At 44.0% G+C, this 25,951-nt stretch overlaps 6 protein-coding genes across 7 annotated transcripts; 4 read left to right on the top strand and 2 right to left on the bottom strand.

Moving 5' to 3' along the window:
- Positions 1-1,003: 1,003 nt before the first annotated feature.
- On the bottom strand, positions 1,004-2,448 carry LOC144709987 (E3 ubiquitin-protein ligase, putative (DUF177)). 2 transcript variants are annotated; one of them, XM_078583621.1, is made up of 6 exons: positions 2,095-2,448; positions 1,923-2,012; positions 1,731-1,839; positions 1,422-1,505; positions 1,277-1,322; positions 1,004-1,205 (listed from the first exon to the last, which is right to left on the bottom strand). In XM_078583621.1, the coding sequence occupies exons 1-6, from the start codon at positions 2,446-2,448 to the stop codon at positions 1,199-1,201; spliced, it is 690 nt and encodes a 229-aa protein (XP_078439747.1). In that variant the 3' UTR covers positions 1,004-1,198. The 2 variants fall into 2 exon arrangements, with proteins under 2 accessions (XP_078439747.1, XP_078439746.1); XM_078583620.1 differs by having other exon boundaries at positions 1,753-1,839.
- LOC144709986 (AP-5 complex subunit beta-like protein) lies at positions 2,409-6,442 on the top strand. The gene is made up of 4 exons (XM_078583619.1): positions 2,409-2,541; positions 2,618-4,114; positions 4,740-5,182; positions 5,277-6,442. Exons 2-4 carry the CDS (start codon positions 2,696-2,698, stop codon positions 6,403-6,405), a joined length of 2,991 nt encoding a protein of 996 aa, XP_078439745.1. The 5' UTR covers positions 2,409-2,541; positions 2,618-2,695; the 3' UTR covers positions 6,406-6,442.
- A 91-nt stretch (positions 6,443-6,533) lies between these two features.
- Positions 6,534-7,644, top strand: LOC144710208 (large ribosomal subunit protein eL21z/eL21y). The gene is made up of 2 exons (XM_078583908.1): positions 6,534-6,809; positions 7,281-7,644. The coding sequence occupies exons 1-2, from the start codon at positions 6,573-6,575 to the stop codon at positions 7,536-7,538; spliced, it is 495 nt and encodes a 164-aa protein (XP_078440034.1). The 5' UTR covers positions 6,534-6,572; the 3' UTR covers positions 7,539-7,644.
- Positions 7,645-12,703: 5,059 nt separating this feature from the next.
- On the top strand, positions 12,704-16,168 carry LOC144710272 (RNA-binding KH domain-containing protein). Its single transcript, XM_078583998.1, has 9 exons — positions 12,704-12,764; positions 13,373-13,706; positions 13,967-14,083; positions 14,158-14,197; positions 14,269-14,351; positions 14,546-14,623; positions 14,695-14,748; positions 14,883-15,017; positions 15,106-16,168. The coding sequence occupies exons 2-9, from the start codon at positions 13,422-13,424 to the stop codon at positions 16,126-16,128; spliced, it is 1,815 nt and encodes a 604-aa protein (XP_078440124.1). The 5' UTR covers positions 12,704-12,764; positions 13,373-13,421; the 3' UTR covers positions 16,129-16,168.
- On the bottom strand, positions 16,128-17,766 carry LAP3 (Calcium-dependent phosphotriesterase superfamily protein). The gene is made up of 3 exons (XM_078583999.1): positions 17,189-17,766; positions 16,940-17,107; positions 16,128-16,594 (listed from the first exon to the last, which is right to left on the bottom strand). Exons 1-3 carry the CDS (start codon positions 17,764-17,766, stop codon positions 16,171-16,173), a joined length of 1,170 nt encoding a protein of 389 aa, XP_078440125.1. The 3' UTR covers positions 16,128-16,170.
- Positions 17,767-18,154: 388 nt separating this feature from the next.
- On the top strand, positions 18,155-18,856 carry LOC144710088 (UPF0496 protein 4-like). Its single transcript, XM_078583747.1, has one exon. It carries the CDS (start codon positions 18,155-18,157, stop codon positions 18,854-18,856), a length of 702 nt encoding a protein of 233 aa, XP_078439873.1.
- The last annotated feature ends 7,095 nt before the right edge of the window (positions 18,857-25,951 follow it).

Here is a 25,951-nt window from a genome sequence, read left to right as displayed (position 1 = left end):
TCTTAAGTGTCAATTAGAAAATGTGTTAGGCAATATTCACATTATTTTATTTTTTACATCTATTGCACACAAATAATTCAAAAAACTATTAAAACACATTAAACTGGATAAAATCATATCCAACATAACTCTGTATTATAATTATGGTTAAAGTATGAAATACTTTCTTTTATAATTCGTATTTTATAAAAAAAATGCTTGTTACCAAACAATGAGCTCACGAATTGGAAAAAGTCGACATTAGAAGTAACATTTAACAAATTTCTAATGTCGAATTTTTCCAAATCGCAGAAAATAAAAAGGTAACAGGTTTGGGGTGAATATCCACGTCGGATCCGTCGTTAATTATTAATTAATTCCCCAGACAGTTACACTTCCGCACGCGTGGAAATAACGCAAAGGAGGCGACGAATGGGAGTGCAGCGACAGATGCACGTGCGACGGTTGTTCAGCGCTACTATTTATGGACCTCCTCGAGATCATCTCCGATCTTCTCTAGTTATACATTCCATCTCTAGCTTTCTGTAGAGTTTTTCCGTCCCCAATCCGTCGATCGAAGGCGGAAAGCTTGCGTCGATCTCTCCAATGTCGACGTCATGGCAATCGTTTCGATCGCGAGGAAGGATAACTCCAGTTTCGGTAGAAATTTCGTGTTTGCACAGATCGATTTCGGAGAAGATGCCAGATCAAGCGGCGGGGATGATCTTCCACGGCTTTCTTGAGCGGTTTACTCGTACGCCGACCACCGTTTTCCGAGGCAAATTTCGGAGCGACTTTGTAAACGGTTCAAGAAAGTCGCGGAAAATCATATTCGATCCTTCTTCTGATCGGTACATCTGCGTTTGAATCGCCATCGCCGCGGGAGGAGTATAGGAGAATGGCGAGACAATTAGGTTATTTAACTCTTCCTTCGTTTTTCGTAAATTTTTTTCGCCGTGATTTGGCTTCCACTAGGCAACAAAGCGTTTATCTATCTCTCTCGCTCTCTTGCACGGATTTCAAATTTTACCATCCAAGCTATCATACTTGAATGCTCATTAAATTACGGTTACAATTTGACAATAGGAATTATAGGATATTTTTTCGACTGTAGGGGAGTTTATGAAATTTTGCTCGTCGACTTCACGGATTTGGCGAGAGCACGTCTCGGATTTCCAGAAGTCTAGCCCATCTGCTGTCGATTTTTCCCTTTTTATCGTCAATATCTGCCAGGGAGCGAAGATTTGAAAACAAATCTGAGATTATAAACATCGGACGAAGAGATTAGAGAGCATACAGTTCCATCTCGGGGAAGACTTCTCGCAGGCCAACGAGCAAGCACCCTGCAACGGGATTCAACCGAGGTTTCAAATTTTTCCTCGAACGAACAAACTAACCACCAAATAGTAATTCAATCTCTGAATAAAATTTTCTGTGATTACAGCATTTGCCGTCACTGCCAGACGAATCGTGTCCCGGATCAGAGAATCGAGATCCGCTTCCGTTCCCGGCTTCACGTAAATCACCTGCTCATCATCCGATTCTAAATTCAGAGTATTTTACTCATCTATCTATCAATCCTATATATCTATCTACGTTTTACATATCTACGAATCTATCTATCAATCGATCTATCTATCAATCTAATTTTTACTTATCTAGGCATCTATCTATCAATTTTCATATCGATCTATCCACTTTTTTACAAATCTACGCATGTAATCTATCAATCATTGTATGAATATAAGCACCGATCTTTCCAAAATCATATACAGAGGGATCGCCGCTGCCGATCTCGGGGAGCTCTGCAGGATCGCTTCTGCTCGAAGGAAGAACCCAGACATCGAACGACGCATCAATCTGCAGAAAAATCACCGAGATTACTAACAAAAACAAAAAAAAAAAACGATTTTCACGACGAAATTCCTCATTCACCGGGCTACCTCCTTGTCGAACGTGGAGAGGCAGCCGCTGCACTTGCGAGGAAAACAAGTGGCGATCTTCCCTTCCACGGAGAATCCAAATCCCGCGTGCTAAAGAACAGATCAAGAAACAACAAAAGATCAAATCAAAAGACGAAGACGAAGAAGAAGAAGAAGAAGAAGATTCTAGAACCTTCTGGACGAGGAGGCGGATGAGGACGGCGGCATCGGCCTGGCCGAGATCTGCCACGTCACCCAGGCCGAGCTCCCGCAGAGTGAAGACGTAGTCGCAGTTCCACTCTCCCTGCCATCGCCCGTCCGCCGTGGAGATGGTGATCAGCCGCCGCGGCGCCTTCGGCCCTCTCCGCGCCGCCGCCGCCGCCGCTCTCTTCTCCTCCGCCGCGAAATCGGCGGCGGCGGCCCGAGCGCCGCCGCAAGATCCCGGCGGAGGAACGGAGATCCGATGGCCTATCGTTACCCAGCGCCGCCGTATCGGCTGCAGCACGTGAGAGATCGGCTGCTGGCCGTACGATCTCGCCGCCGCCATCGTCGCAAGCCTTCTCCCCCGCCGCTCCGCTCAGATAATCCCCTCGAATTGGGCGGGAGCGGCTGAAACAAGCCCACGTCACCCCCCGTTCAAGTATATTCCCTTTTGCTTTCCGAATTACACCAATTATATAATCGGATATAAACGAATTTACTTTACTTGATTTCAGGAAGCTGTTCGTGGAGCTCCGTCTTCGTCCTCGCTAGGGCATGGCACGGAGCTCCTGATCTGTCGTTCTTGGCAAGAAATGGAGAAGGCGACGAGTCTAACGCCGCAGGAATGGGAGGCGCTGATCGAGGATTTTCAATCGGGAGACTCGTCTCGCCAGCTCCATTGGCTGTCCAAGCACTCCGCGCCTCTATCTCTGCTGCAAATCGCCCTCGCCTCGATCCTCCGGCGAGATTTCCCGTTGAAATCTCTCGTCGTCCTCTACCTCGAGGAATTCGGCCACCTCCTGATCAGATCCCCCGCGGAAGACGCCGCCCAGGCCTTGTCATCTCTCTCGGAAGCCCTCGACATGCTCCTTCGCGCCCCGGCGGACTCATCCAACGCCCTCAAAGAGCAGATGATGGTGGCCGTCACCTCGATCGCGATCGCGATCGACGGTCTCGATCACGCGCCGCGCCAATTCTCGGCCGTGGTGGAGACTCTCCTCGTCGTCGCGAACCGCCCCAACCACAGCCCCGATCGGCAGACAAGATCGATCGCCTGCGACTGCCTGAGAGAGCTGGAGGAGGCCTTCCCCTGCCTTCTCTCGGAGACTTCTTCCCATCTCTGGAATCTCTGCCAGAGCGAGCGGACTCACGCCGTCCAGAGCTACGTCCTGCTCCTCACCGCCGTGGTGCGAAACATCGTCCGGCATTCAAATCCCCCGACCGTTGGGGGGATCCTCTCCACCTCGCTTCCTCTGGTTCCCTTCAACGCCCCCGAAGAGAAGAAGAGCGGCCTGGCGCTGTCCGATGAGAATCTGAGGGACGTGAAGAAGGTGATGGCGTTTCTCCTCGAGCGGCCGATGATTCTGACGCCGATGGGGATCGCCCAGTTGATCTTCATGCTGATTCGGGTCGTCGTGGAAGAAGAAGCTCAGATTGGGGCGGCCGCGGCGGTTCTTCTGAAGGTGCAGTTCTCTGGCCTGCTCTCCTCGTACCATCCGATGCTCTGCCACGCCGTTCTCACGCTCTGCTCGCGTTTACCAGATGCGTTCAGCGGCGACGATTTAGAAATCGCTCGCCGGCTGACGGTCTTATCCAAGGAAACCCAACAGCCGTTGGTCTTCCGGGTTCTTGCTCTTCACTGGCTGTTGGGCGTAGTGGCCTCTCCAACTGCTGACAAGAACGCTCTTCTGATTTCCATGGCAGCTAGTTTTTACCCGGATTTGTTTGACCCTCTGGCGTTGAAAGCTGCAAAATTGGACGTTTTGGCCTGGGTGGCGGCGTCGCTTGAATCCGGAGAGCAGAAGGAACAAGTGCCTGGCGTTTCTCCGGTGAAGCTCTACCAGGATGGCCTTGTCTGCGTGTCGGCTTTCAAGTGGCTGCCTCCGTGGAGCACGGAGACGTTGATTGTGTTCCGCACTCTGCACAAGTTCTTGATCGGCGCCGTTTCCGGGTCCGATTCGGAGGAGTCTCTCCTCGTCCGCGCCGAATCCACCACCTTCTGTTCTCTTCAGGTACTCCTCGTCGCTTATTATTATTATTATTATTGGGCAAAAACACGGTGCTGGGTATAACCAACCAAGGGACATATATGTAAAGATTTAGTGTTTGCAAGAGTTTGTAGGTGTAGTATACCAATTGGACATGAATCCTACTTGTCCATGCCCATGGCTCAAAGTAAAGACATACAATGGGGACACGTATGTAAAGATTTAGTGTTTGCAAGAGTTTGTTTGTAGGTGTAATATACCAGTTGGACATGAATCCCACTTGTCCATGCCCATGGCTCAAAGTAAAGACATATAATGGGGACATGTATGTAAAGATTTAGTGTTTGCAAGAGTTTGTTTGTAGGTGTAGTATACCAATTGGACATGAATCCCACTAGTCCATGCCCATGGCTCAAAGTAAAGACATGCAATACGGATACAGCGGCAAGACGCAAAGTAGGCCTCAAATGTCAGCTGCTGAATTGTGTCCCCCTCTGAGTCTTCTGTGATTTGTGTCCCCCTCTGAGTCTCTCTTCTTCATCCTCCCATATCATCATAAGAGCTCAGCGTTGTAGACCTCCTAGGCAGCATTGCATTGTAGCTGGTTCATGCCCTCCTCATAGCTTAATTTCCTTATAATTCGTTGCAGGGGATGTTAATAGACATGGTGTTGGAGAACAGGGAACTGGTTCCCGTGGCGGCGGCTTTTCTGGACCGCTTGAAAAACGGTAGCCAGATGGAAGTCCTGCTGGGGGAGCGACTTCTGCAAGCCATGGACGAATCCCTGTTGCCCAAGCTGGAATTAGACTTGACGACGTCGGCCTACTTCTCCATTCTCGAACGGATCGCAGAAAACAATAAGATACCGCCGCGTTCCCTGCTTGAATTCCTGCTCAAGTACATGGCTTTCCTGTCTAAGAAGCGAGGCCCAGACTCGGGTCCGAGGCTATGGACAAAGGGTAGCCAAGTCCTACGCATATGCCGCACGTTGATGACGACCCACCAGAGCACGAGAATCTTCAACCCTCTCTCCCGCCTCCTCTCCTTCACTTGTCAGTGTTACCCCGACCTTGAAGTCCGGGACAACGCCAGGTAAACAATAGAACAACATCCCGCTTAAAAATGAAAGTAGCGCCCTTGCTATCATCTATAGCTTTTAACACAGTTGGTAACTCGCTGACTATAGGATATATCTCCGGATGCTGATCTGCATCCCGGGGAAGAAGCTCCGGCAGCTGCTGAACCCGGGAGAGCAGCCGCCGGCGGTGGCGCCGCCGCCGCAGAGCGGATTCTTCTACGAGAAGCCATCTCTGCCGAGCCCGTCCTCCATCGTCTGTCTACAGAGGAGCACCCCGTTACTGCTGAACCAGTCCTGGTCGCTCGCCATCCGAGAGATGGACGGCTACGGTTCTCCGGAACCGATCAAAGACCCCCCTCATCCGACGGCCGAGACGAGAGCAGACGCTCCGCGGGTGGTGGATTCCAAGGCGGCCGAGATTCTAAAGATTCTGCGGCGGCACTTCTCCTGCATCCCAGACTACCGCCATATGAAGGGGCTGAAGGTGGAGATTCCCTGCGTACTTAGCCTGAACGCGGAGGCTCTCGGCCAGCCGGCTCTCTTCGCCGTGGTGCTGACCTTCTCTTCCTCGGCCGCGCACGGGCCAATCCCGTGCCGCCGCGTGCCCTTCCTCCACGGCGCCCGGCGGTCTGCGGTGGCGCTGGAGCTCGAGCCGCGGGAGCCGGCGCCGGGCCCGGTCTCGGTCGCGGTCCGAGCCAACGCCGCCGACGGGCTCCTGCTCTCGGGCCAGCTCGACAGCGTGCCGGTCGGGTTCGAAGACATGTTCCAGAAGGTTCCTCTCCCGGAGGAGATCTCCGGCGCGGAGGAGGCTCGCCTCTACCTGCTGGAACTGTTTAAGGCTCTCTGGGAGGCCTGCTCCAGCGCCCGGCCCAGCGAGACGTTCCCGTTAAAGGGGGCCAAGGGAGTGGCCGCGGTGCAGGGGACCGAGTCCGTCAAGCTGCTGGACGGCGGCGGCGGGGGTCTGGTCGACGCCGTCCGCCGCCGTCTGGCGCCGTTCATCGTCTCCGTCGAGGGTGGGACGCTTCTGCTGGAGTATCGGACGGCGGAGGAGAGCGGAGACGCGGAGATCGACGGCGGAGGATCGTCGGTCGTGGTCCTGGTTCTGATCTTCCTCCCCCCCCGTTTCCACTTGCTCTTCCGGATGGAGGTTTCGGATTCTTCGACTCTGGTTCGGATCCGGACCGATAACTGGCAATGCCTCGCCTACGTGGACGAGTTTCTCGAGTCCCTTTTATAAATAAATCTTAATCCTCCTTTTTTAAAAAAAATAAAAAGGCTTGATCTGTTTTTACACGTGGCGAGATCTGGGCCGTTTAGGGGGGAATGGGGGGGTATAAAGAGGGCTTGGGGGGTGGGAAACCCTAGAGCGACCGCAGTCGGGAGGGAGAGGAAAGGAAGGAGAAGATGCCGGCCGGCCATGGTGTGCGCTCTCGGACGAGGGATTTGTTCGCGAGGCCGTTCAGGAAGAAGGGGTACATCCCCCTCACGACTTACCTGCGCACGTACAAGATCGGGGACTTCGTCGATGTTAAGGTGAACGGCGCCATTCACAAGGGCATGCCGCACAAGTTCTACCACGGCCGCACGGGGAGAGTCTGGAATGTCACCAAGCGGGCTCTCGGTGTTGAGATCAACAAGCAGGTAGAGCTGAGCTTTTTCTCCCTCTTTCTTTAGTATTTTTCTTGATTTTTTCTGTTTGGAGTGATTCAACTCTTAGTTCTGCTCTTTTTTTGTTTTTTGGGTCTCTAGATTCGGCCAAAGACTTACTTGGTTTGATTCCAATGTCTACGCGTCTCTGCTCTTTCTCTGTTCTTATTGATTGAGATGGCTACATCCGAGTTATGAATTGCTCTTTTGCGTCTTAGAAAGTTTTTCACCATTGATGGCATTGAGGTGGAAGCGTCTCGTTCTGTGTTTTCCCTCATTTTTCTGCCGCGTCGATTCTTGATTCTTCATCTCAAGAACTTCGTTCTTTGATATAAATCGAACTCACGAATTCTGCCGCCAATCAAATAACGCATCTTCCGCTAGATTAATTTCATTTCAATGGTAATCTAGTCACACCCAGTTCATCAATCTGCGTTCTTTTACCGATATTGGGGGATTTCGCAGGTGGGTAACAGGATCATCCGGAAGCGTATTCATGTACGAGTGGAGCACGTACAACCATCGAGGTGCGCAGAAGATTTCCGATTGAGGAAGATCAAGAACGATGAGCTGAAGAAGGAGGCCAAGGCCCGTGGAGAGAAGATCAGCACCAAGCGCCAGCCGGAAGGTCCCAAGCCCGGATTCATGGTGGAGGGCGCCACGCTTGAGACCGTCACCCCCATCCCTTACGATGTCGTCAACGATCTCAAGGGCGGCTACTAAAAAAGCCCACCAGGTGTGCCAGCACCGCTTTTGCTCTCATCTTTCTATATTTTGTTTTCCTTCTGGATAATTTTTTAACTTCTTGGAGAGGATGCTTAGTTTTCTCCGTTCTTGCTTCCGGTTTATGTTTTTTTTCGTGGGTTGATCAGCAATGAACAAATATCAGTTAGTGGGAATGCGTTCAAATTGTCATCTAGTGAGTAATTCCATTATAGGCTCCTACAATTGGATTGTATGATTAATTTTTCGTGTACTATATCACAAATCAAAATATAAGTTCCAGGACGCACTAACGGTTGACTTCCTAATATAATGTTGGGCTGAAGCAGAAAATAAATATTACTCCTCTTATTTGAAATGTAGTTGGAGTCCAAGATCATTGTGACTCAAAAGTTCATTGTGGGTCTAGCGATAAAAAATGGATTAGAGAGACATAATGAGTAGACCAATAGATAAGAATCTCTACTTAAGTAAGAAGAGTCGAGGGAAAAAAGAGATCCTGTTGTTTGTTGAATTATCGGTTGAACTCCCTAAGGGGCGGTCGTGATGTCTGATGAAACATATATTAGAGTTAAACTTATTGTTAAAAGCGTAGAGCAATATTTATAAATTTCCTTCGGAACGTAGAGCAAGTAAGAGCTCAATAACCTAGGAAGTATTATTTAATAAATGAATATTAGCTTTACTCTATTTATGAGTTTTGAATTTTATTTCATTTTTTAATATATTTTAAGAAAAGAAAACTCGTGATTATTTATTTAGCATTAAAATCTCTATATCAATGAGAAAATATTTATCATAATGAACCTATTTTTAAATTTATATAATGATTTTAGACAATTTTGTAGAAAAGTATAATCATTTCTCGCTAAAGTACATTTGCAAATGCATCAGCACAATAATTATAATCATTTCTACCTAAAGTATATTTGCGGACTAATGCATCTGTAACGAGATGGTTGCAACAAAGGTGATAGTGGGTACTCTCCCACTAGCAGCGAATCAGGGGTAAAGGATGACAATGCTATTGTTACCAGTGTGACAGAGATGGAGTCAGCTAGGCGACTATGGCAGAGATCAAGATCGTGCGCGTGATAGTGGAAACCTAAGGTATCTGTGATGATAACCTAAGAAAAATGAGCGAAATGAGTCAAAAAAGGATAAAGATCACAGAAACGACGTTACGTGCCCTAAGGGTCAAGTGGTGGTTTTTTCACATGACTTGATCTGAACATCAATCTGTAAATCATTTATTGTCAGATTACAAAAACTTATCCAGACCATATTTGAATATGCAAATCACTCTGCTAATCGTAATTAGGAAGAAAATCTAAAGGTATGTTTTCTGCGATGATGGGGGGGGTTCTATTTAAATATCCAAAATGGCGGATAGATAAATGAGAAAAAATGGAACTCCTTTCTTTTCTGCTTGAAACTCCTTTTAGATGTTATATAAGATTGTTTCAATTTGGATCCAACTTTCGCTCATATTTAATCTTTCCCCTTTTTAATTTGCAAATTGTCAGCATGGCATGCATTCCTAGGAGCGGAAAAAAGTCAGCAAATTCATTAAAGTATTTAATTAAGTTCAAATATATATTTTAATGACATATTCTTTTTTTTAAATAACATTCCTCTCTAGATGCCCACATGTCTGGCCCCCCCACCCCGCTCGCGCTTATAAATTAAATTTATGTCAAAATTCCATAAAATAGAAGAAATCTAGAAACAAATTAGAATACCATTTTAAAATTATAAGAACCACCTTGAGGCTTTTAAATAAATAAAAATAAACATTTATGAATTTTAAAAATATCTTATTCATAAAATTATGCCTCAAAACTATGTTAATAACACCATAAAATAAAAAAATAGGAAATTCAATGTAAAAGGGTAATATTTCATTTTAATCATCGATAACATGCATTTGTGACAATTTTAATGAAGATAAACACACAAAATGCATGAAAGTATTACTAGTAATGGTATGGTGTTTATGAGTATCGATCAGACTCATGCCAAATACCCATAAACTTTTGACGAACTGGTAGGATAATCACCCCCCTTGAGAGTTATTGCATTCACTGTGAAACAAATATCTTTAATTCATCATATCTTAGAATAATGAAATGATTTGACCCCATGACATGTTTTTACCCAAACAAACACATTTTCGAGCAGCACTGTGTTCCTATTTTTTATATCATCCCTGTAGAGATTCTCTTTTTTGCTCTTACAAGATTGTTTCCCCAAAAAAAATTGATGTTTAAATCAGTAAAACTCACTTAACCATTCGTGTCATGTTACAATGTATGTTACTCACATAACTGGACTATGAATCAGATGAGTATGGTTGTCCAGTCACAATGTCCTTCAATTGACCTCTCTATCATAGTACCCACTAAATGTTGGCTGGGACAAGAGGATGTTGTGTATCATGATTATGTCTCTATACAGTCATAATAAGGTCAAAGGGGAATGATCCAAAAATTTTAGACTGGGGTACAAATGACTTCAATCATTGAGTCTAAAAAAAGTAAGGGGTTGTAATGGGTTCATGATCCCCATTCAACTTTTTCTCAACCACTTACATCAAGCATATGAAAACAATAGTTAATAGTTTAACTCCGCCAATTTTCAAGTCATAAATGGCTACTGGCTGGGAAACTGCTGTTTTAGATGGAATGATCTCACAACAGACTAGGAGATCTGATACCATATCGAGATGGAGTTCTTTGCAAGAGCTTATCAGACATCAATCATTTGGAAAACATTCAATACATGTTAAAAGAAATTGAATAAGGTTAGGTGCCATGTAGTAAATCAAAATATTTTGTGTATATTTTATGATTTAATTAAATATCTGCTCTGCAACGCATGGCTAACCGCGATATTCGTCCCAAATGTATAAGATACGACAACGAACTTATAGATGAATCTCACTACTTTAAAATAAGTCCCAATTTTTTAAAAATGTGGGAATTGAATTTGATCTTCTTTACGACGCCAGATTTAAATTTTCTGTGTATATTACAATTCCACCATAAAACACGACTTTTCTAAAATTCTCCGTGTTAGTACTCTAGATATTCATGATACCAAATTTTTGTGATTTGGGATATATCGCTGTAAAAAAATACAAATAACGTTAAACTATCTAGTCATTTATTGTTTGGAATTCAAGGTACATGAGCATAAAAAGGGTTGATGTATTTATAATATATCAGTTACTAGAATGAAGTCCAATACTATCGATGTAAACAAAATAATGGAATAACATCTTTAAATTATGTCTATCTGGTGTATTTTTTTGGCAGTAAAAATCGTTTTACAGTCGTATGTATCTGAACTGTTTCCCCATAACATTATACAACGTCCACCAGAGGTCATCTAACAGATTGAACTGCACATTTAAATTAATTAGTGTGGACAATCTGATGTGATACAACTCGTGTATATTCGATTGATTGAACAATATAGAGTAATTTCTGTGTTTATTTAATTCATGAAACATGTTCAATGATATACATACATATATATATATATAAACTGATGTGTTATAAAAATAAAATACAATATGCATTGGTAATAGAATTAGCCATGTCCGTTATACTTTAAAATTAGCCAAGTTATATATATATAAACTGATGTGTCATAAAAATAAAATCCAATATCCACCAAGCTTTGATAATTAGCCAAGTTAGTTACCTATATTTGAAAAAAAAGTGAATCATATGTTTATACTTTAAAATATGGTCATCTTAAATAATCGTTTTAATGCAATATCAGTTAATTGAACCAGTTTATGAAAACATTAAAATCTGGATTCAGTAAAGTTAATTATGAAACAAAAAAATGAATCATCATGGATAATCTCTTTCCATCGGGTTTGGGTCAATAGTTGTATATACTCATGTCACTAGTCCTGACGTTTCAGTAGCAGATCGATAACACCAACAAGTTAATAATTCAATATTTTGAGCTAGTAGATTTAATATCCTCAAATTATATATATAGTTCTTACCATTTAAATGACAACATGGATTGTTACTACCAATAACACCCAATGGTCCATTGTAAGATAGCAGGGAATGTGTTTAATCTGCATGTAACATATCATTTTATACAAAAACACATAAATAGTGAAATCAATACCAAAATTTTTTTGTTGAAAAATATTATTCAAAAATTTATGAAATTTCCCTACCATGTTTTTGAACAAAAATGACCAAAGAATCCTGTGACACCTTAAAAATTGTGATTTTTTTTAGTGAAGCCAAACTTATCCACATGCAATCAGGAAATATTAATCCCACAAAAACATTTTGAGCAAAAACTTAGTGTTCAGCCCGTCTCTTTGTAAGTAACTTTATTTTAACATATTTATTTTTTTCTATCCCACTTACCTTTTTGGGTTTCCAGAAAAATAACTATTCTAGTTCTACACTTGGGTATGTGATGTCCTACAAAAGCACCGTAGCTGAGTCCGAGGGAGTCAAGAACCAGCTTCTAAGAACAGAGGACTCCCCGCAGGCCTGCCAAGATTGCAGTATTGTATCTCTTTACTATGGTACCTGTGTGTATAGTTACGGATCATCTGGGACGTGGACGATGGACGGGATGGGACGAGACAGTTTTTTCGTCCGAGACCTCCAGATGGGGCGGTTTTTTCGTCCAAGACCTCCGGACGCTACGTTTTTTTCGTCTAAGCGGACGAAAACCGTCCCGTCCGTTTGTCTCGGACGAAAAAATCATCCCGATTTTTTTCCAACCTTGCGCAGGATGATTTTTTCATACTGGGATGAAAAAACAGTCCTGTCCGCGTCCCTGCACTTTACCTGTGTAATTGGAGTATGTATGTTCTCTCCACGCCAACAAACTCTTGCAAACCTTTACAAATGTAAAACCCCCCTCGGGTGGCTTCTAGGGCACTGATGGATCGGTCTACGAACACGATTCTTGAGTAGGTCTTTCCCGGCACTTTATTTTTGCCAAAAAAATCTACCTTGTAGGATTTATTTTATCTTTACCCAAGTTTTCTTTCTCAATAACTGTCATCGTTTGGGCCGGGCTGAAGGTATGGTTTTGGGCTTTTGCAGAGGCCCAAAAATAAACCCAGCCCAGAGTCTTTTTATACGATTTAGGCGGTGAAAGAAGCGCCTGTCCACCTTCGCCCGTTGTCTGCCCGCTCTTCCCATTGATCGCTGCTGCTACCAGACTCCACAGGTCAGAATAATTGCTCACATCCTCTCTCAAATCTTCTACTTTGCTGCTCGTAATGGGAAATTCATCTTCATCTTCATCTTCATCATCTGCAATTTCATCTCTTTTCGCCGCCGGCCGCTTGTGTCTGTTCACAGAGGTCTGTTTTCACTGCCTCCTTCTTCGCCATCGATGGTGTAACTCGCGGGTTTTCTTCATTTTTCACTTTCCGCCGTACCCAATTTTGTTTTTGATCATTCTCTGTCGTTTTGGTTCTTTATCTTCTTTCTCAATGTCGCCTCCTGGGCACTATTCATACATTCCTTGTAGAGGTATTTTATCAGCTGGGTTTACTTTTTTAATTTGAGGTTCAAATGATCACGACGAATCTCGTAGAAGGCACGGTGACTCCTTTAAGAACCCTAACCCCACAGCCCTAAATAACGATCAATTTCTTTAAACCCTAGGTGAATCTGTTTCGGATGTTATTCCTTCACTCAATAGCTAATTCTACCTGTGACCCAATTTTTTGTATTCCTAAAACCATTACGATGTTCTAGTTGTTTATAAATCTTGTTAATTTGGACTCCAAGACTTCTTACAATTGACCCCTTGTTGTGTTTGTGATCCAGTCTCTAAACCCCGAAAAAATACTGAATCACTTCGGGAAATAATAAGAAGATGGCGTCGAAATTCGATTCAGCTCAGCAGGGGCAGTTGCCCAGCACAAAGTCCACACCCGCCAATGGTTCTAAACTCTCTCTGTTTGGAAACAAATCTGGATTTGTCATTCCGAGGAATAAAATTTCCGGCTCTTTGGTACCCTTATACCGAGGTAGTGGCAAGGCCGAGCCCGGTGAATCAGGGAGAGATGACAACAACAAGCAATTACAGAGGAAGACAAGATGGGGCTCCGATCTAACGCAGGTTACATCGGTGAAGAGAGGAAGATCTCTGGCGTATCAGGTACATTTAGCGTTTGATTTCATTTCTTGAACTGCATTGTAAATTTCTCCCTTTCCTCAAGAATTGTCCGGATTCCGTTGCTAGTATACCGTTTATCCAGTTGGGAAGGAGTGATTTTGGTAGTGGTAAGGCAAGTTTATCATATCGTCGATGAAGGAAGCGTTGGCCCTTCCCGTGTGCATCTCATGTAGGAAGAACTTCAAATTCCAGGTGGCATTAAGTGATATTACTGCCTGTGTGCTGGCACAAATTTTGAGCAGACTAGAGTGGAGCAAATCACTCGGCAGCTGAAATCCGGGACGTTGGAGTTTGACGATGATCGTGGTTTAGAGTCTGAAGAAAATTTAACTTCTCTGGAAAAATTTGATCTCTCAAAGGTGCTTATCCTGCTGAATCTGAGACCACTAATGTACAGATGGAGTACTTCTAACGTCCTTTTCTACTTTTTAAGAATCGGGAGGCTCTGGAGTTGGAGAAGCGGGAGCTGATCGGTAATAAGTTTAATTCTCCGTGTGAAAGAGTTTGAATTACTCTACTGACTGTGTTTTGTCGGGCTCTATAGGCGAAATACTGCGGTTGAACCCAAACTATAAGGCGCCCCCTGATTACAAGCCACTTCTAAAAGAGGCAAAAGTTCCGATTTCGGTTAGTGCACCCACTGACGGACCTTGCAAAGTATCTTTCACGTCATTTATAATGTCTATTTTTTCTTCGAAAAAAAATCTGTAATGTTAATTTCAATCCTGGTGATTTTAATATTGAATTTAACGTAGGAAAAAGGTTCCTTTGATTTTCACGGTGCGTTTATTCTGATTCTTTCTCTTTGTTCTATTTTATAGGTGAAAAGCCCTTCTGGGCACAATATTATCGGCATAATATTGGGAGCTGAGAACAATACCCAGAAACGATTAGAGGAAGTAAGATCTTCAATTTTTTGCGAGATCTGTCTACTCTTTGATTGGGTACTAACGTGGCTCATCTAAATTAGGAAACGGGTGCGAAAATGCAGGTATATGGGACCCATAAGGTGTCAAAAGAGAAGGTATCCTTGTCTCCTAATTTGGTTATCATACTTTATGTGAATATAGTTTGTTTAAGCTTATCAGGTGGACGAATATTTTTTAAAAAATTCTGAAACTTTTGACAAATTCTTAACCGGTTGGATGTGGTTTGCAGCGCGAGATCACACGGTCAGATGTCTCTGATGCTCAGGAAATGTACGAAGATCTCTACATTCATTTATCGGCCGACACCTACGAAAAAGTCGATGCTGCTGCGTCTCTAGTAGAACTTCTAGTCACTCCCGTATTTGTAAGCCTAACCGTCTTTCCCTCTAACCTGTTGTTTTTTTTTATCCTGGGTCAACTCCCAGTCTCCTAACGTCGTCCCCATTTCTCAGCCTGTTCCTGCTGTGGCCCCATCTGAGGACAAAGCACCTAGCGTTGAATCTCAAAGTCAGAGCCAAGGTCAAAGTCAAGGCGAGTCATCAGCGGTGCAGTCAATGGCAGTCCCTGTTAGTCTTGGTCAACTTCCCACTCAACCCCAGATTCCAGTACATCCTGGACAATGGGCCCCTAACGTTCCCTCTACTGGGCCTCAGCCTGGGCCCTACTTGCCGGGCCTCCATCAGCCATCTATTATTACCCAAGGCCCTGCTCTGCAGGTCCCCCGCGGCTATCCTCCTCCCGCAGCCCAGTCAGCTCCCCAGTTAATCCCACATACCCGTCCTGCGCAGATGTTCCCACTACCTGGCACAATACCACCTAACAGCCCACATTTCATGCAACCTTTCACTTCTGTTGCACAGCCACCTCTGAGACCTACTGCGCCCGTCTTCACTATGTTTTCCCCCTCACGGGCTCCTACTCAGGGAGCACCCCTTCCGCAAGTCAATTCTCCCTTCCAGACCCGTCCTCCCTCCTTTGTTGCCCTTCCGTCGCATCCAATCACGAGTCCCCCAACAGCTTATCCACGTGTTCAAGTTCAGGCCGGTCCGTTCCCCGTGACATCGGGTCCGCCACCAATGGTTGGCAGTGCCAACCCTACCTTCTTCCCCCTGAGACCGCCCTTGACGTCCCCAAAGCCGCAGCATCCGAGTCCAGGAGACTTCACCTTCCAGCCGCACAGAGCGGCCCCGCCAATGCCCAGCCAAAGCCCAACTACACCTCAGCCGCCATTTGTGCCAGCCTTCCGGACGGCAGCCCAGAACCCTGTCATGCCAGGGCCGCGGCAGCTACCCTCTTACGTCAGCCCGCCATCTCATGCCGCTGCTCTAATCCAAGCCCATGGACACCACATTCAGGGCCACAGCCCATTTGTCCCGGCAGCCCGTCCTTTTACTCTGGCTGCCGCCCCCCGACCCCCGCCGGGGAAGACAGACCCTGAGTATGAGGACCTGATGGCCTCTGTTGGGGTCAAATGAGCTGCCAACTTTTGTTTCATAGTTGAATTGTACTGGCCAATTTTATTGTTGCAGGTGATCATCAAAAGGGTAGGGGAGAGTGACGATATGGTTGTGGGCGACGGACCCGAGCCAGAGCCTGCTGTCAACCTCCTGAACCTCGCTGACGAGCTTGGCCACCTCGCCGTGCCGGTCCTGTAGCACGTCCAGCACCTGGCCATCGGTGCCTAGAAGGGCTATCTCAGTGTACATCTCTGCCCCAACCATCCTGGCCAAGAGGCTCAGAGGGAGCGGCAGCCTGAAGTAGAGGCTCCTCAACCATGGCCTCCGTGACAGGAACTCCGCGGCAGCCGTGCGGCAGCAGTCTGTGGCCACCCAGAACTTGTCTCCCTGCTTGCTCCTCCTCACGTTATCGGGGTACCCCGGCAGGTCTGCAAACACCTCCACCTTTCCTGCCTTTTCGCCCTCCAGCCAGTACCTCATCACCCTGCCAAGGCAGCAGGATACCACAGTTTTTTTAGCAATCTCTGATTAAGGAAGAAGATGATCCCTCCCTTGGACATGACTGCAGTTAGGGTTCATGGATGGATGACAGTCTGTCATCCATCTGGCACCCTACTGCCATCAGGCATCCCTCCATAGCCCGTGGCGATGGACTGTCTGGAATTCAGAACGGTACGTGGATGGGACTAATTTTGGGACAAAATTTCCCATCATCCTGTTTGTCCCATATCGTTTCCAGGACTAGGGAGGGGGGGGGGACTGCTCAGGCTCGCTGCTCAGTCCCCTCCTGTCCCTTTGCAGTACCCTCCAATCATCCCTGGACCCTAACCTGCAATTGGTGGTCTCAGTGAAGAGGAGGAAGCTCTGGTCCTCTGAGAGCTGGACTCCGTTGGGGAAGGCGAGCCCGGCGAGCAAGACATGGGTCTCCCCTGTCGGCGGGTCGTATCTCAGCAGCCGGCCTGTCCCTTCTCCTTCCAGTAGTATCAAGAAATGATCCCTGAAAAAAGGCAGGATACTCAACATAGCTGGAACAAGTCTGAGAATCAAGAAATGATCCCTGAAGCTCAGGTCAACCCACCTTCTCTGGTATCTGGTGCTGGTATCAGTGAAGAAGACGGAGCCATTGCGGTGGATGTCGAGGTCATTGGCAAAGAGGATGGGCTTTCCCTGGACATGGGTTGCCGCCGGGGTCGCGACGCCGCCGCCGCTGCCGACAACCATCAGGCCGTGGTAGGCGTCGGCGATGTACAACTCCCCAGTTCGCCGGTCAAACCGCAGTCCCAGCGGCCGGCCACAATTCTCCTCCTTGGGGTGCTGCTTCTGGGTCGTTGACTCAGATCCACCGGCGCACTCTGCCATTGACCAGTTGGCAACCACCAGTGCAAAGGTCTCCCAACGGGCTGGGTCATGGCCGGTCCTGCGGACGACCCGGCCGTCCGCTAGACCGGTGTACGGGCCCCGGCCCGTGAGGTCGAATTCCATGGACTCCGGCCCGAACACCTGGCCGACGAACTCCCGCCGCCCGGCCCGCAGCCGGCTCGCACTATCCCCCCGCCGCCCCGCCATCACCGTATCATACGGCGCAATGTCATGCTTGACGGGCCGGTAAGGGTGCCGGCCCAGTGGGCCCAGCCCAAGCCCATCAATCAACACCATCGCGGCCGCCAGCCCGATCACCGCAACCGCCGGCCGCCGGAGCAGCCCCCACTCTTCTCCCCGGATCCCCATTTCTACCCATCACCCCACCCTCCCTCTCCCATTTATACATGCAAATCTGATCATGAGAATTAAGAAGACCCATGAAGGGTAGAGCACGGATTCTGCCTGAAAGGTGGAGGGTGGAGGGTAGGTCAGCTTCTCTTCTTCCGTGGGTTAATTGGGCCGGCCCACTTCCCCAGCCAAACTGGAATCCAACGGCGGACCGACCGTTGCCAGCGGCGCCAACCTCGCGTACAAAACAAGAGGTTCACAGCCCCTGACCGATACCCACTCGTATAAAACCAAACTTCGCGCTTCTTGAATAACACACCCTTCAGCCAGTGCAATGCATATTCGCTCTCTCTACGAAGAGACAGAAGCCCAGAAGAGCTTCCAAGGCTCTCTAGCGCCGGCCGTGGAAGCCGCGTCTTCCGCGCACCGTCTGCTAGAGAATCTCCTCTACGAAACTCATCTCCGAGAGGCCGACGTCGAGCCCGTCGTCTCCTTCCTTAGCGCCAGCGTCAAACTCTTGGACCTCTGCAACGCCATCTCAGACCAGATAAACAAGCTCTGCCATGAGCGCCTGCTCGCCCTCCTCGCCTTGCAGCTTCTCTCTTCCCCTTCCTCGGAGAATATCTCCAGAGCGAGGGAGCTTCTCCGGGGATGGGAGAGCGTCTGGTTGGATGGCGACGTCGGGGAGGTCGCGGGGGAGTTGGTGAAGAGGGTGGTGCGAGAGAGAGCGCCGGCGGAGGGGGCGGTGGCGCGCGCGGTCTGCGCCGTGGGCGGCGTGTCTGCGCTCGTGGCGGGGCTGTTCTTGCGCGGCGGAGCGCCGGCGGAGTTTGAAGGCTTTGGGGCGGCGGTGGGGCGCTGTCTGTTGCGGATTTCTACGGGGGGTTTTGGAGAGGAGAGGGAGGAGTTGGCCGCCGCGGCGGAGAGGTTGGGGGAGGGGCTGGACTGCCTTGGCGCCGCTGTGGAGTCTTTGTTTCGTTCTGTGCTTCGCTCCAGGAACGCTGCTCTTCGGAGCTACGGTTTGCCACGTTCGGAGTAGTTTTTAGATGAACGTAAGTACGTACATTACTGTAGTTTTGTACAGTTTTGCAGTGATATACTGGTGCGTGCCCGCCCTCTGATGTGTCTGCATGGCTTGAAGAAGCTCGGTGTATTAGACTAAGGGGGGGGGGGATTAGTTTTGTAGTAAGTCGATCAATACATCTATGTTGTTATCAAGAGATCCATCTTGTCAGCTCGGTGTATCTAAATATCTCCTATGTAAGATACAGATGGGGATAAAGAGGCACAAAAATTTAAATGCATGTTCAGGATGCCTTGTCCAACTTCATGGGGGCGTTTATCCTTCCCCAGTCAATAATACTGCCACGTCGGGAAGATCCCAGCTCGGTTTTGGCCTGGCTCTAGCAAAAACCTTAAACAGGATTGAAATTAGTTAAAGTTTAAAGTTAAAAAAGAAAATGTCGTGATTTTGAACAAAGTCAAGCGCTCAAAGTTAACAATGAAAGATAAACTATTAGCATTCATGCAGTGAATCAAATTCCATCTTATCATGAATTTCCACTTCAAGGAATAATATATGACTATATTTTAAGTCAGTCAAAGAAAGTACTGAGTTCCCATTTATATGCGTTCCACTGAACATGGTCTCCCTTTATCCTTCTTATTTCGCCTGTTCTCCACTTGATTGTCTCTCAGAACCTAGCTAAACATAGTTTGAGTATTGCCTTGAGTGCCAAGAAGTGTTTGGCCTTTTGAACCCAACATAAGCAATCAAATTCATTATGATTGAAAATGTAAAAAATAATGCAGAAAATATAAGAGAAATTCCAAAAAAATAGCTGTAGAAAATGGTCACACATCTTTCAGACTTCAATTTCCTTCACTCCGCTTTCCTCGACTTCAGTATCCTCCCTTTGCACTATACATCATTCTTCAAAGCCAAATATTTCATAGTCATAATGATGGATATAGCGTGAGAGAGTGGAAGGGTGATGGTCAACAAAAGAGTCAGGGAGAGGGAGATGCTGACAGAGATACTGTGAAACAATAAGAAGGAATAATAGAGTCAGACGGAGACGCTGAGAGAGTAAAATAGAGAAAGAATGGAGGAGCAAGAGAGAGTGAAATGGAAAAGTAAAGAGTTCAAGAGGGTGAGACAAATACATGGAGAGATTAAGAGAGTCAAAATGAATGATATAATGGGAGAGTTAGGTAGTGAAAATGAATAGGATAATGTGATACTCAGATAAGGAGAAGGAACAAGAGGGCAAGAGTGAGGGAGCGATACGGAATGATATTGTTGGGGAGTGAGTGAGTGAGAGTGAGAGAGGGGTAGAGTAGAGCATGAGAGAATGATGAATTAAGAGAGTGAGATGTGAAAATAAAGGGTTAGAAATGCAGAGACAGTCAGAGGAAGAGAGTAAGAGAAAGAGAAGAAATGAAAGAGAGTGAGAGTAAGAAGGAATGAGAGGGTGAGAGAGTGAGATGGGAAAATAAAGAGTTACCAATGGGGAACAGTGAGAATGAGATACTTAGAGAGTGAGAACGAATGAGAGAATGAGAGGGAGAGAGAGAGAGAGAGAGAGAGAGAGAGAGAGAGAGAGAGAGAGAGAGAGAGAGAGAGACGGAGAAGGTATGAGAACATGAGAAAGTGAGAGAGTGAGAGAGTGGGATGGGAAAAGAGAGAGTTAGAGAGAGGAGATAGTGTTAGGGAGAGAGTGAGGACCGAGAGTTGGAGATACTGATAAGGAATGAGAGAAAGTGAGATAGTGTGAAGGAATTGGAGAGTGAGAAGGAATGTGAGAGTGAGAGAGTGAAAGAATGCAAGAGTGGGAGAGTGTAGACAGTGAGACAGCAGGAAAGTGAGAGAGTGCGAATGAATGTAGAGCGAGAGATCAAGATAAAATAACAGCATGAGAGCGTGAGAATGAAAGAGATTGAGTTGGAGAGGGGGGAGAGAGGGAGCGGGAGAGCGTGAGAGAATGAGAAACACTGAAGAGTGAGAGAGTGAGAATGTGAGAAGAAAAGAGAGACTGAGAGTGAAAAAGATTGAGTTAGAGAGGGGAGATAGAGGGAGAGGGAGAGAGTGAGCAACATAGAGAGTGTGAGAATTTGAGGAGAGAGTGAGAGAGCGTGAGTGAAATATAAAGAGACAGAGATGAAGGGAGTTGGAGGGGAATTGTTAGAGAGGGAGAGACAGTGAGAGCACCTTCTATATCAAGCGAGTGTGGGAGAGTGATAAATGAGAGAGTGTGAGAGAGAATACGAGAAGGAATTAGATAATGTGAGAGAGAGAGAGAGAATACAGTTAGAGGTGTAAAACCTTCTTAGGGCAGTGGTCTTTGGTAATAACAAAATGGAGACAGGAAAAGGAGAGAGAACAGAGGAGAGAGAGACACAGAAGAGAAGAAGGAGAGAGACACACCGAGATAGATAGTTAATATCATTAATTCTGAAAATATTTCATCAGACATTGGTTCGTATTTATAGTTTTCTATTGTAGTGCAATAATGGAAGGTATTTAGCCATTTTAATCTTAGCCGTTATACCCAATTATAACAGCTAGATTTGATTGAATCCTAACCATTGATTTGTTTCCTATTTAAGGTTTAATCCTGACCCTTTATCTGTGATCCTATTTTTGTTTAAACTTAGATTTAATCCTGGTGGCTACTTCTAATAATGAGTATAAGGTGTGTGTCATGTTTTTTACTGGCTAATATTTAATTTATGTTCCTATTGGCTGACGCTGCTGCTGCCGTGGCTTGCAAATTGCTGACTCTGACCTGTCTTTCTCAATAAGGGAAGGGAGACAATGAGAGAGAGAGGAATGAGATATTGAGAGAGAGAAAGAGTGACAGAGTGAGAAAGGATGATAGATAGAGAGAGTCATGGAGTGAGAGAATGAGAAAATACGATAGAATATTGGCATTGAATGAACCACATCATGATTCATGTTCTCGATTAATCAATCAGTCTCCTGTTCTTGATCCCTGATATTTTCCAGTCACCCATTTTTTAATTTAGATTCCAGAAGATATCATGGTCAACCAATATTTTGACTAGACACAATATCATGTACACCAAAAGATAAGGAATTTATTAAAATATTATGCAAAAGTTGAGCCTAAGCTTCATCTCAAATTTCAGAAAATACCCTCTCTTTAATTTTCTTCGGGGAAGATATCATGGTTTACACATGAATTTACTGTGGAGAAAGCCATGAATTCAAGTCTCAACGTACCAAAAAATGAGGTAAATTAGCATAACATTTTCTGAGGATTCTAGATAAATTCCATCTGTCAATTATGAAAAGTATCTCTTTTTATTTCTGAAAAAAAATTATTGTCAACACAAATGTTTACCGCACATATGTACATCTAAGAAGATAAATCAACCATTTTCATGTGGAAGATGAAACATAAAATGCTATTGATGTGTGATTCAATGTTGTAAAGTTTGAAAAATTGAATGCCATGCTTTATTCATTTAAATAACGGTTTACCCATTGGTTACATCCCTACGTGTTTTTATGAGTTATCCTCCCATAATCACTCTATTATCTTAAACACTAACTTGTTCATTGACGAGGCAATGCTTAAATATTGGAAGTGGTAACTAATGTTTCATTATTCACCAACTTGATAATATTTTAGATCATGGCTCAGGCAAAATTTTATCATTGCGTATTATTTGTTGCATAGTATTCCTATCGTAAACTCACCATATTTAGTTAATCACAGTAGTTGTTAGTCTTATTTTTATCCATGATGCCTAATAACTAATAGATTATTATTTGAATCTAATTATAGTTTCAATAGGAAGTATGCCAAATAACCACATTCAGAGATTATTTTAATTATGTGTTACTTATCATCTTACAAGTGATCATTTTCCAACTTTCAAGCATTTTAAAACTCAATTTCCAGTACCAACGTAACTCTAGAGTTTCATCCAATAAAAGACAAGTCCGCAATGTAATAAAAACAATGACCACAGTCAAAGATTATTTTGATTATGTATCACATATCATATTACTAGTGATAATTTCCAGCTTCGAGCATTTGAAAACTCAATTTCTGATAATAATGCAACTCTAAAGTCTGATCCAATAAAATATAAGTCCACAACGTTATAAAAACTTTTTTATGGATGAAGTAACCACAATCTAAGGGGAAGACAATTCTAGTAAGATATTATAATATTTGTTTCATCACTTGAGTAGTGAATAAAATAAGTTTTTTGGTAATTTTTACACATTAATTTATCATGGTAATGGTGATCACAATATGGTATGAATTCGATTCAGATGTAAACTCAATCGAAGGAATCCAATTCTGATCAAAGTTGAAATTTTGCTAAAGTCAATTCAGATCAGCACAAATTTTATATGAGATAACTTTTATAAGAATTTGAAACTGATGAGAAATTTTTTTTTATCAGAGTAAAATTTATTACTCACACTCTGAGTAAAGTCAAATTCATATCAGATATCTGATCTGGTAAAAATATGACTCTAATGATATTCATATTCTGATCAGGTCAGATTCTAATCATATTTTTAATATGATTAAGATCTAAAAAAATTCCAATATAATCATATTTCCAACACGAGACAATTCTGATAAGATTTGTATTACTTCATTATCATTCTTCATAACCCCTCAATTGGTGTTCCCCTTGTTGTTGTCATACCACTAAACTATTCTGGTTACTTTGCCTTCCTTGACCTCGGTTGACAAGACATGAGGTGTTGGGTTCTATGGTCATTATTAACATGAAACTAAGATGGCTCTCAAGCACCCATTATCTATCCTTGGTGTCCCCACCCTAATTGCTACTAGATCAGCCATATTTATCATATCATTGGGATGATATAGTGCTATAATATCTAGATACTTAGATGTCCTTCTCAAATATTCTTTTAATAAGGATGTTTAGAAAACATGCTTAAAGACTAGTAATATCTGTATTATAATCTCATCGTAATTCACTAAGTCAAACCATGTATTCATGGACTTCATCATAAGCATCACAAATGCATTATGATGAATATATTATATTAATGGATATAGAATGGGATTTAGAATGTGTTATTGGCTTGACAGACACATATTCCCATCAAATAATAGCCCAAATATGGTGAATGAGAAGAATGAGTATTTGAAGGAGGATTATAGAAATAACATGTACTTATATGCCACTGGGAGATCGTGAGTTTCTATGAGAGCCAATTGATATTTTCTTCCAACCTCTTGAACTGCAATCCCACTCTCCTCACTAAAGCACTCTTGAAAAATAATAGATCTCTCAAAATGTTGTTTTACTAGGCTACCCATTGCTAAGTCACAAAAATAAGATGAATTTTAAAAATGATAAGGGGATGTATTTATAGATTAAAGGGGGTCCCTGGTCCTCCCTATTTGGGTGTCTGTTCTCTTAATGGTGGATACCCATTAGAGATGGGAAAGGTTTGAATGCTATCTGATTAACACCCTCTAGAAGGTTATTGGGTGATTTAAAATAATATGTAACTTTCCTAATCTAGGGTGCCTGATACAATGCATGAATGCCCCACTAAAAAATATGAAGGGAATTAACAGCACCCTTCTATCCTTCTTTTTCTCCCTTGAGCCTCAACAAAATCTGGGCCAAGTTCCTCGCTTGAGTGGGACTTTTTTCCCCATTACTCATCTGTGTCATTGCACTTCATTGGCCCGACTTATTCCTCACTCCATTCAACTCAATTTCATCTGCTCCATTTTCTTGTTTTCTCCATCAACTAAACTAAACTCTGGAGGAAATCCATAAATACATCAGTAGTGTTCAACTTGAATTTTTATCAAGTGAAGTGAGAATCATTTACAAGTCATTATATTTTACAAAAGTAAATATTTCATGCATTATCATGAAATGCATGAAATTGTAAAATCATGAGAAAATTCATCTTCAATCAGTTAAAACATTTACAATTGAAATGCATAGACAAGTAGGTAATATGACTATCATCCACTTGTCTTAGAAATAAGTCTCTGTTTCAAAATAATTCCGTACGTGCATAATATTGAGGAAGGCAAATAATTCACAATATTTATGTCATGTTTTATTTTTTAAAATTAAATAACATAGTTCATATCCTGATACCATTAAAATGTATTGAATAGTTATTTGAATTTAAAGATAAAAAATGGGAACAAATAATCGACAAAAACGGCCCACTCAAAGACATGAAATTACTATTGTTAGCACAATAAAATATTTTGAAGTACATGATATTGTTCAAACCTAATAACCTCAACATGAGTTATGTTGATTGAATATTAACATTTTTATATATAAACATATGTAGTTTGATACTCCAATGGTTTAAGTTAGCTTAGTTTGGTTCTATTCACCAGCATGCATTTAGTTTTAAACCATTAGATGAAATGTATTGTTGGGTTCTAGAAGCCTTGATATGGATGAACATGATGATTCCATGCAACGGAAGAATTTAACGGAATTGCAATGGCATCAACAAAAAATATTGAAAAAAGAATCACATGTGCATGGATCACATCCGTGATTTCTTTGATCCCGGACTGAGATGAGTCAAGCTACTATGTGTGCAGCCCCTAGACGTATCTACGAGATCCCTGGCATGTCGAATCTCCTTCTTCACCTTGGCGAGCTCCGTTCAATCTCCTTTGTTGTCATTACGTTGTTTAGATCGCATCGAAAAATGGAGATGAGCCATGGGGAGAAAGGAGAAGAAGGGGGAGGCCCCTAAATAATTTGGCCTGGTGAGCTTTTTTCAGCGCCTTCCCCTATTTACATGAAGTAGGTATTTTTCATAAAACCCCCCAAAACTTCATTATATTGGTATTTTATGATGTCCAAAATACCATTTGTTTGTGACCTTCTAGGCTCATGTATCGGTTTAGGTAATGACTCCAACAACCTAATAATCTTTTTTGGCCTTCCAAATTAAATAAGCATATCATCACATAGATTAATCAATGTTGGATCGATTTAACCTAATCAATACGTCGAGTCTCCAACCTATAGGGTGCCAAGCTACACCTCGTGCTCTAAAAGATACAGAGGAGGGTGTATCGACTCACTCATGGAATATGTTCATCATCGGTTACCA

The sequence above is a fragment of the Wolffia australiana genome, chromosome 12, assembly GCF_029677425.1.
Source record: "Wolffia australiana isolate 7733 chromosome 12, ASM2967742v1".
In the NCBI taxonomy this organism is placed as follows: Eukaryota; Viridiplantae; Streptophyta; class Magnoliopsida; order Alismatales; family Araceae; genus Wolffia; species Wolffia australiana.
Note: the sequence above shows the minus strand (reverse complement) of the source record. Positions and strands in the feature narration are given on the sequence as shown.

Coding starts and splice junctions, on each gene's coding strand:
- LOC144710208 (XM_078583908.1), top strand. CDS start 6,573: ATGCCGGCCGGCCATGGTGTGCGCTCTCGGACGAGGGATTTGTTCGCG. Junction 6,810..7,280: donor GTGTTGAGATCAACAAGCAG/GTAGAGCTGAGC, acceptor GGGATTTCGCAG/GTGGGTAACAGGATCATCCG.
- LOC144709986 (XM_078583619.1), top strand. CDS start 2,696: ATGGAGAAGGCGACGAGTCTAACGCCGCAGGAATGGGAGGCGCTGATC. Junction 4,115..4,739: donor CCACCTTCTGTTCTCTTCAG/GTACTCCTCGTC, acceptor AATTCGTTGCAG/GGGATGTTAATAGACATGGT. Junction 5,183..5,276: donor GAAGTCCGGGACAACGCCAG/GTAAACAATAGA, acceptor CGCTGACTATAG/GATATATCTCCGGATGCTGA.
- LOC144709987 (XM_078583620.1), bottom strand. CDS start 2,448: ATGGCGGCGGCGAGATCGTACGGCCAGCAGCCGATCTCTCACGTGCTG. Junction 1,323..1,421: donor TGGCAGTGACGGCAAATGCT/GTAATCACAGAA, acceptor ATCCCGTTGCAG/GGTGCTTGCTCGTTGGCCTG. Junction 1,206..1,276: donor GTCTTCCCCGAGATGGAACT/GTATGCTCTCTA, acceptor GCTCCCTGGCAG/ATATTGACGATAAAAAGGGA.
- LAP3 (XM_078583999.1), bottom strand. CDS start 17,766: ATGGTGTTGATTGATGGGCTTGGGCTGGGCCCACTGGGCCGGCACCCT. Junction 17,108..17,188: donor AGCACCAGATACCAGAGAAG/GTGGGTTGACCT, acceptor GCCTTTTTTCAG/GGATCATTTCTTGATACTAC. Junction 16,595..16,939: donor ACTGAGACCACCAATTGCAG/GTTAGGGTCCAG, acceptor CTGCCTTGGCAG/GGTGATGAGGTACTGGCTGG.
- LOC144710272 (XM_078583998.1), top strand. CDS start 13,422: ATGGCGTCGAAATTCGATTCAGCTCAGCAGGGGCAGTTGCCCAGCACA. Junction 14,084..14,157: donor AAAAATTTGATCTCTCAAAG/GTGCTTATCCTG, acceptor CTACTTTTTAAG/AATCGGGAGGCTCTGGAGTT. Junction 15,018..15,105: donor TTCTAGTCACTCCCGTATTT/GTAAGCCTAACC, acceptor CCCATTTCTCAG/CCTGTTCCTGCTGTGGCCCC.
- LOC144710088 (XM_078583747.1), top strand. CDS start 18,155: ATGCATATTCGCTCTCTCTACGAAGAGACAGAAGCCCAGAAGAGCTTC.